At 38.9% G+C, this 9,919-nt stretch overlaps 1 protein-coding gene across 1 annotated transcript; it reads right to left on the reverse strand.

Moving 5' to 3' along the window:
• Positions 1 to 6,529: 6,529 nt before the first annotated feature.
• On the reverse strand, positions 6,530 to 9,570 carry LOC102141932 (uncharacterized). Its single transcript, XM_065541167.2, has one exon. The coding sequence runs from the start codon at positions 9,468 to 9,470 to the stop codon at positions 8,565 to 8,567; it is 906 nt and encodes a 301-aa protein (XP_065397239.1). The 5' UTR covers positions 9,471 to 9,570; the 3' UTR covers positions 6,530 to 8,564.
• Positions 9,571 to 9,919: the final 349 nt, after the last annotated feature.

Raw genomic sequence — 9,919 nt, forward strand, 5'->3', positions numbered from 1 at the left:
TCAGCCTGGGCGACAGAGCAAGACTCCATCTAAATAAATAAATAAATAAATGTACAAAAATTAGCTGGACGTAATGGCACATGCCAGTAATCCCAGCTACGTGGGAGGCAGAGGCAGGAGAATCGCTTGAACCCAGGAGGCGGAAGTTGCAGTGAGCCGACATCACACCACTGCACTCCAGCCTGTGTGACAGAGTGAGTCTGTCTAAAAAAATAAAATAGGCAGGGCATGGTGGCTCACATCTGTAATCCCAACCTTTTGGGAGGCTGAGGTGGGCAGATCACCTGAGGTTGGGAGTTCGAGACCAGCCTGGCTGCCAGCACGGTGAAATGCTGTCTCTACTAAAAATACAAAATTAGTCAGGCGTGGTGGCACATGCCTGTAATCCCAGCTACTCAGGAGGCTGAGGCAGGAGACTGGGTTGAACCTGGGAGACGGAGTTTGAGTTGAGCTGAGATCCCGCCATTGCACTGCAGTCTGGGCAACAAGAGTGAAACTTCGGAAAAAAAAAAAAAAAGCCTTTCCAAGGCAGAAAGATTCATAAAATGTCTTCATAATATAGAAGAAATGTGTTAACTCTGTTCCCAGTAATCAACTCTGAACACTGAGCACTCTCAGTTCCCAGTATTCAAACTGAGTCATTCAGAAAAAATTGGGATCTCTGTAAGGAGGCAGAAAAAGGTGTTTGGGGGAGGGTCACATCATCGCACATAAATGCTTTCTACATGCACTTGTTAGGATCTTAATCTAATCGGTCTAACATTTGCTTGGCTAGATAGTTACAGAATCTAGCCATACTTTTTTTTTTTTGCAGATAATGACATCTGTTACCTATAAGTTTCATACAATAACATGCTAAGCTGAAACATGAGTCTTTTGTTAATTTACCCTAAATTGAGGGACTACATTTGCAATTTCTAATCTTTCAATGTGAAAGCAAATAAGAGAAATGTGTGTATTTAGTATGCATTTTCTTGCTTAACTATCAAAATTCTTCTCATATTGCCTTGGACACTCTAGGCAGCCACCTAAAAAATATTCCCTCCTAATTTTTTAGCCAGGATATTAGATTTCAAAAGATCAAGGACTTAATAATTGGTCTAAGCCAAAATCTTGCCTTTGCTTCTTTTAAAGAACATAGCAGTTATGCCAAGCCATTTAAAAATGTGGATCTGATGACTTTTATTTCAAATGTTTTCTCTAATTGTTTGCTCTATTTGTCTTATTGCGTTAATGTAAAAGAGAAACTACACAATAATTTATGCATTCAAGAAATATTCATGTTAAGGTGATCAAAGTTCAATATTGTATTACAACATAGTAGAATATTCTAAAATTAGAAAATCAGTTTATAAATTCACTAATTTTTCAACATTTTCCAATGTTGAAATTAAATAATTGGCTATGCTTTTTCATGATAAATTCAAATCTAGGATAGTACTCACTGGTCTGCATATTTTTTTTTCTTTTTTTGGGGGGGTGGGGGGCGGGGAATGGAGTTTCACCCTTGTTGCCCAGGCTGGAGTGAAATGAGCGCAATCTTTGCTCACCACAACCTCTGTCTCCCAGGTTCAAGCAGTTCTCCTGCCTCAGTCTCTTGAGTAGCAGGGATTACAGGCATGCACCGCCATTCTTGGCTAATTCTGTATTTTTAGTTGCAATGGGGTTTCTCCATGTTGATCAGTCTGGTCTCGAACTCACTAACTCTGGTGATCTGCCTGCCTCACCCTCCCAAAGTGCTGGGATAACGGGCATGAGCCACCACACCCTGCTGGTATTTTTGTCATGAATTATGTAAAACTGAGTTGCCATAATGGTGCAGAAATGCTAATTTGATCAGAATGAGAAGGCATACAGCCTTGTTGGTAGACGATTGGTATCCCAGAGGCTGGTCATTTACTTCAGCTGTGTAGACATTGCTTCATAATGCCAGTTAGCCCTTTCAACCAAGTTGCCTTTGTTTCCATTGATGTGGTCATGTTCTGGTCTGTTTTTCTTACGCTGTCCCAGATGAGGGGTGATTATTTCTTGCATAAATGAGATCCCTTCTTTTTCCTCTGCCATGAGATCCTCCTATTCTCTCTATTGAAAGCAACATGTTGAAGGCAGAAATGGAGACAACATACAAATGAAATCCCTTTCCATGTGGCCACCATAAACAGTTTATGACATCACTTACCAAGAAGTTTGATTAATTTCAGGGAAGCAGGGCTGTTTTTCTGTGATGTGCTCTTTCTCTTAAAAGTACCTCTGATTAAGTTTAGTCTAATCAAGATAATCTCTCTTATGATAAACAGGAAGCCAATACATTACAAACCTAATTACATGAATAATGTCCTGCCACAGTCACACATTTTCTTACGCTCAAGAGAAAAGGATTACACAGCAGGTGTGCATGGAAGTGGAAACCTGAGGGTCATCTGAGAATTTTGCCTACCCACCTGAATAGATTTCTAAAATCGCCTTTCAGTTGCTTTTGTTGTCTTTCTAAGTAAACAAAGATATCATCTGCAAACAATAATTAATTGAACTGCTTTTCAATTTTATTCGTTAAAATAATTATATTTTTCTGGCTTACATGACGTATTTATTTATAATATACATTCACACATATACATATATAACAATACAAATGTATCTATTTTCATTTTTGTTAAATTTTTTTTTTTTTTTTTTTTTTGAGACGGAGTCTCGCTCTGTTGCCCAGGCTGGAGTGCAGTGGCATGATCTCGGCTCACTGCAAGCTCCGCCTCCCGGGTTCACGCCATTCTCCTGCCTCAGCCTCCTGAGTAGCTGGGGCTATAGGCGCCCGCCACCGCGCCCGGCTAATTTTTTGTATTTTTAGTAGAGACGGGGTTTCACCGTGGTCTCGATCTCCTGACCTTGTGATCCGCCCGCCTCGGCCTCCCAAAGTGCTGGAATTACAGGCGTGAGCCACCGCGCCTGGCACATTTTTGTTAAATTTTTAAGAATGGATGTTAAAGGTAACTTATTTTCTGTCTGAAGTGTTTTTATTGTTGTATTCAAGAGTATTATCTCTGGAGTCAAAGTTGTTTGTATTTTAATACTGGCTCTGCTATTGTGAGGAATTTATTTCTCGCTGGCTCTGTTTCTTTCTTTATATATTGAGAATAATAATGATATCTTTGTTATTAAGTTACTGTGTCTATTAGTCCATTCTCACACTGCTGTAAGGACACACCAAAGACTAGGTAAATTATAAAGAAAAAAGGTTAATTTGACTCACAGGTCAGCATGGCTGGGGAGGCCTCAAGAACCTTACAATGATAGCAGAAGGTGAAGGAGAAGCAGGTATCTTCTTTGTTAGGTGAAGGAGAGCAGGAAAAATTACCACTTACAAAACCATCTGATCTCATGAGAACTCACTCACTATCATGAGAACACCATGAGTATCATCCTGCCCCTGGCAAATCTCATGTCCTTTTTATATTTCAAAACCAAACATGCTTTCCCAACCATCCCCCAAAGTCTTAGTTCATTGTAGCATTAACCCAAAAGTCTAAGTCCAAAGTCTCATCTGAGACAAGGCAAGTCCCTGCTACCTATGAGCCTGTAAATCAAAAGCGAGTTAGTAACTTCCAAGATACAATGGGGGTATACAGGCATTAGATAAATTGTCCCATTTCAAATGGGATAAATTGGCCAAAACCAAGGAGCTACAGGCCCCATGCAAGTTTGAATTCCAATGGGGCAGTCATTAAATCTTAAAGCTCTGAGATGATCTCATTTGACTCCATGTCTCACATGTGGGCCACGCTGATTCAAGGGGTGGGCCCTCATGATTTTGCGAAGTTCCTTCATGGACTGGAATTGAGTGCCTGTGGCTTTTCCACACGCACAGTGCAAGCTCATGGTGGATCTGTCTTTCTAGGGTCTGGATTATAGTGGCCTTCTCACAGCTCCCGCAGGCAGCTTCAGTGGGGACTGTGTGTGTGAGGGCTCCAACCCCACATTTCCCTTCTGCATTGCCCTATCACAGGTTCTCCATGAGGGCTCTGCCCCTGTAGAAGACTTCTGACTGAACATTCAGGCATTTTTATACATCCTCTGAAATCTAGGCAGAGGTTCCTCTTAGAGCTCAACTTTTGTCTTATATGCACTCGCATGCACACCACCACATGGAAGCCACCAAGGCTTGAGGATTGCCCTTTCTGAAGAAATAACCCAAGCTGTACCTTGGCTCTTTTTAGCCACAGCTGGATCTGGAGCAGCTGGGATGCAGGGCACCAAGTCCCAAGGCTTCATAGAGGAGTGGGGCCCTGGGCCTCAACCATGGAACCATTGTTTCCTCCTATGGCTCCTGGCCTGTGATGGAAGGACCTGTCTCAGATCTTTGACATGACCTGAAGACATTTTCCCCATGGTCTTGGTTATTAACATTCAGCTTCTCTTTACTTTTGCAATTTTCTGCAGCGGCTTGAATTTCTTTCCAAAAAATGGGGTTTTATGTTCTACTTCATGGTCAGGTTGCAAATTTTCCAAACTTTTATGTTCTGCTTCCATTTTAAACATAAGTTTCTCATCTCCATCTGAGACAACCTCAGCCTGGACTTTATCATCCATATCACTGTTAGTATTTTGGTCAAAAGCATTCAACAAGTCTCTAGGAAGTTCCAAACTTTCCCACATTTTTCTATCTTTTTCTGAGCCCTCTAAACTGTTTCAACCTCCGCCTATTACCCAGATCCAAAGTCACTTCCACATTTTCAATTATCTTTGTAGCAGTGCCCCGAACTCCCAGTATTAATTTTCTGTATTAGTCTGTTTTCACACTACTATGCAGATACTACCAGAGAATGGATAATTTATACAGAAAGGAGGTTTAACTTACAATTCTGCATGGTTTGAGAGGACTAGGAAACCTACAATTATGGTAGAAGGTGAAGGATAAGCAAGTACCTTCTTGACTAGGCAGCAGGAGAGAGGGTGAGCAGAAAAAAACCACCACTTATAAAACCATCAGATCTTTTGAGAACTCAATTACTATCAAAAATAGCATGGAGGAAAACTACCCCCATGTTCCAATCACCTCCCATCAAGTCCCTCCCTTGACACGTGGGGATTACAATTTGAGATAAGATTTGGGTGGGATAAGATTTTACACTGACGAATTCAATACAAGGCAGAGAATATAAACTTTTTTTTTTGAGAATCTCTGAGGTTTCCTGTTTCTCGTTAATTATCCACCTTATTAAAATAATTTTTGTTTCAACATTGTTCAATTCTGAAATGCATACAAACTCACACGCAAACACACCCACTTGCTACATAACTTTCTTATGTGTAAGGTATACCTTTTTAAAACAATTTTTAAACAGTGTCTTGCTCTGTCATCCAGGCTGGAGTGCAGGGTGGCATCTTGGCTCACTGCAACCTCTGTATCCCAGGATCAAGTGATTCTCCTGCCTCAGCCTCCCTAGTAGCTGGGAATACAGGCATGCACCACCACACCCAGCTAATTTTTTGTATTTTTAGTAGAGATGGGGTTTTGAGATTACAGGTCTGAGCCACTGTGCCTGGCTGATATATCTTTAGAGTAATATATTTGCATATGTAACTCTATGTAAATCAAAACTAAAAGTGTTTTTTTTTCTTTGTCAGCAGAGGCCACATGTACAAAAAATATATAAAACAAACTTTTAAAACTATTTAATCGAGACTCAGAAATGTATGGATATTAATTATACTCATGTAACTTTTATGATCATAAAATGACCCTGTGGTTAATAATTCAATTGCACATATTGAAATAACTAAAGCTATATAATGGGATTGTTTGTAATACAAAGGATAAATACATGCTCAAGGTGACGAATACCTCATTTACTCTGCTGTGATAATTAAATAATGTATGCCCATGTTTAAATACCTCATATATGCCATAAGTGTGTATGCCACACAATCTACCCACAAACATTTTTAAAAATCAAAATAAGGTAAATAAGAATACAAACTTGACCTATGAGAACAAAATTATTCAACTTATTTACAGTTTAAAACCACTGGAGGGCCAGGTGTGGTGGCTCATGCCTATAATCCCAGCACTTTAGGGCACCGAGGCGGGTGGATCACCTGAGGTCAGGAGTTCAAGACCAACTTGGCCAACATGGTGAAACCCTGTCTCTACTAAAAATATAAAAATTAGCCAGGTATGGTGGCGCATGCCTGTTGTCCCAGCTACTTGGCAGGCTGAGGCAGGAGAATCGCTTGGACTCAGGAGGTGGAGGTTGCACTGAGTGAAGATCATGCCACTGCACTCCAGCCTAGGCAACAGAGCAAGATTCCGTCTCAAACCAAACAAACAAAAAACACTGGCAAAAGAGAGATTACTAGAGATGTCATTCCCCTACATTACCAAATAGTATACTGTCACCATTGTTCACTTAGAACCTTAAGTAAAATGGGACACATTAATGTTGATGGTAAATTTCCACTTCATTCAAACCACAATAGTTTTAACACATTAAAAACAACTTTGTTTAATTAAAAATTAAGATCACACATAATCTTCAAACATTTTTTAAATTTATTGCATTTTATTACATAAATGTACATTGAAAAAAACAATCTCTCATATCTTTGATGCAACAATTGATGAAATACTTAAACAATGGGCAGAATCAACACGAAATAATCTGAGACTTGAGTTACATTATTATTTATTTTTCAGAAAATCTAATTTTGTTTTACAGAAAAAGAAGCATAACCTCAAAGATAATTACAAATCTCCAAAAAAAATCTACTTTTAAAAAAATATATTTGGATCTCTTTTACACTCAACACTCTGATTTAGTGTAATGTCTGAAGTTTCAGTGCCTTTATTCTTTTTACTGTGAATCCTCAAATGTTTATGTAAACAATTTTTGATTAAACATATTTTCCCCATTTACTAGACCTGCAAAAAGAATTTAGTATAAACTGGTGTCTGCTTCACCAGTTTAACTGCTTCAGATTTTTCCTTTAATATAAAACGTGTACAATAAAATCTATAATGCAAGTAAAGGTACAACAATCCTCTTTATGTTTGTATGTCTTCAGAATAAATAGTTTTTACTTTGAAGGCCTACATTTTCTGAAGTCTTTTTACAGTAATCACATTTATAATGCTTTGTTTTTTTGAGATGGAGTCTTGCTCTGTCACCCAGGCTACAGTGTAGCAGCTCTATTTAGGTTCACTGCAACCTCCGCCTCCCAGGTTCAAGCAGTTCTCCTGCCTCAGCCTCTCGAGTAGCTGGGATTACAGGTGCATGTCACCATGCCTGGCTAATTTTTGTATTTTTAGTAAAAATGGGGCTTTACCATATTGGTCAGGCTGGTCTTGAACTCCTGACCTCATGATCCACCAATCTTGGCCTCCCAAAGTGCTGGAATTACAAGCATGAGCCAACACACCTGACCTATAATGCTTTTATTAAGTATAAACTTTGATACTAAGATGTGAGCTGATATTAATGACTTTTCACATTCTTTGTACAATTTTTCTCTAGTAGAAATGCTTTCCTGTGTCATATGAGAATTTGTTAAAAGTTTTGCCACATTCTTCATATTTGTAGGAGTTGTCTTCAGTATAAATTATCTTACTTACCATAACATATGACTACCATTTAAAGGCCTTGCCACATTGAACACATTTCTGGAGTTTCTCACCAGCATGATTTCTCTTTTTTAGAAAAGTTTGAGGTGTGGTTAAATGCTCTGTCACATTTTTTATGTATTTGGAGTTTCTCTCCTGTATAAAATTTTTAAATTAATTAGGATGGAGAACCAGTTAAAGGCTTTGCCACATTATTTTCTACAATTGCAGTGGTTCTCTCCAGTATCAATTACCTTACATTTGTTCAGGTTTGAGGACTTTTTAATGACATTGCCATATTCCTTATTGTAGAGTTTCTCTTCAGTATTATCTTATGTATAATAAGGGTTCAAGACTAGTTAAAAGCTTTACCACATTCTTTGCTTTTGTAGGGTTTCTCTCTAGAATGAATTATAAGATATTGTGTAAAGCCTGAGTGTGCTTAAAGGTTTTGTCACATTTTTTACCTTTCTAGGGTCTAATATAAATTCTCTTAGGCTTTGGGAGGCTGAGGCAGATGGATCACCTGAGGTCAGGAGTTCGAGACCAGGTTGGCCAACATGGCAAAACCCCGTCTCTACTAAAAATAAAAAATCAGCCAGTGTGGTGGTGGGCGCCTGTAATCCCAGCTACTCAGGAGGCTGAGGCAGGAGAATCACTTGAACCTGGAAGGAAGAGTTTGCAGTGAGGTGAGATCATGCCACTGCACTCCAGCCTGGGTGACAAAGTGAGACTCCATCTCAAAAAAATTCTTTTTTCAATAAATTCTCTTAGGTTTATTAAGTTTAAGCATTAGTCAAAGGGTTTGTTACTTACATTTATAAGATTTTCATCCAATATGAATTCTCATATGTTCAATTAAGGTTTGGAACTGGTTAAAGGCCTGACCACATTCTCTACACTTGTAGTGTTTTTTTTTCAGTATAAATTATTTTATGTATTATAAGGCCTGAGGGTAGACTTCGCCACATTATTCACATTTGTGGGGTTTCTCTCCAGTATGACGTATCCTATGTATAGCAAAACTTGAATGCCATGTAAAAGCTCTGCCACATTCTTCACATTTGTAGGGTTTCTCTCCAGTGTGAATTCTCTTATGCTTCTTAAGGGTTGAGGAGCAGTTAAAGGCTTTGCCACATTCTTCACATGCGTAGGGTCTCTCTCCAGTATGAATTCTCTTGTGGTCAGTGAGGGCTGAGGAAAAGCTAAAGGCTTTGCCACATTCTTCACATTTGTAGGGTCTCTCTCCAGTATGAATTCTCTTGTGGTTAGTAAGGGCTGAGGAGCACCTAAAGGCTTTGCCACATTCTTCACATGTGTAGGGTTTCTCTCCGGTATGAATTCTCTTATGTTGCACAAGGCTGGAGGAGCAGTTAAAGGCTTTGCCGCATTCTTCACATATGTAGGGTCTCTCTCTAGTATGAATTCTCTTGTGGTCAGTGAGGGCTGAGGAAAAGGTAAAGGCTTTGCCACATTCTTCACATTTGTAGGGTCTCTCTCCAGTATGAATTCTCTTGTGGTTAGTAAGTGCTGAGGAGCGCCTAAAGGCTTTGCCACATTCTTCACATGTGTAGGGTTTCCCTCCAGTATGAATTTGGTTATGTTTCTTAAGGGCTGAGGACCGGCTAAAGGCTTGGCCACATCCTTCACATGTGAAGGGTTTCTCTCCAGTATGAATTCTCTTATGTCTACTAAGGCTTGAGGACCAGTGAAAGGCTTTGCCACGTTCCTCACATCTGTAGGGTTTCTCTCCAATATGAATTCTTTTATGTTTAGTACAGTATGAGGAGCAGTTAAAGGATTTGCCACATTCTTCACATTTGTAAGACTTCTCCCTAGTATGAATTACCTGATGTTGATTTAGGTGTGAAAGCATGCAAAATGATTTGCCATATTTTTTACATTTGAAATGATTCTTTCCAGTATGTCTTGTCTTATGCTTACTGGAATTTGAAAATTTACCAAAGACTTTGACATATTTATGAGTCTGAAATATTTTGTTTTGGGTAGTTGACAAACATTGGTTAACATCATTATAACCTCCTTTGTGCACCTCACACTCACCCACACTTTTACAGCATTTTTTAAATTGTAAATTCTCATTTCCACATTTTTCATATGTTCTTGGTATTACTTTTTGGAGTGAATCTTTTATGCCCTGCTGTGGCTGAAGGTCTTGGGTGCAATGAGAACACATAACTGAAAGACATAAAAATCACAAATTACTCTACTTACTGGACTCAGATAAATATACTTTACAAATCGAATATATAAAATTATATATGGTACATTAGCAAAATGGCATATCAAAACATCACAGGCCAT

Source organism: Macaca fascicularis, chromosome 3 (assembly GCF_037993035.2).
Source record: "Macaca fascicularis isolate 582-1 chromosome 3, T2T-MFA8v1.1".
NCBI classification, from domain to species: domain Eukaryota; kingdom Metazoa; phylum Chordata; class Mammalia; order Primates; family Cercopithecidae; genus Macaca; species Macaca fascicularis.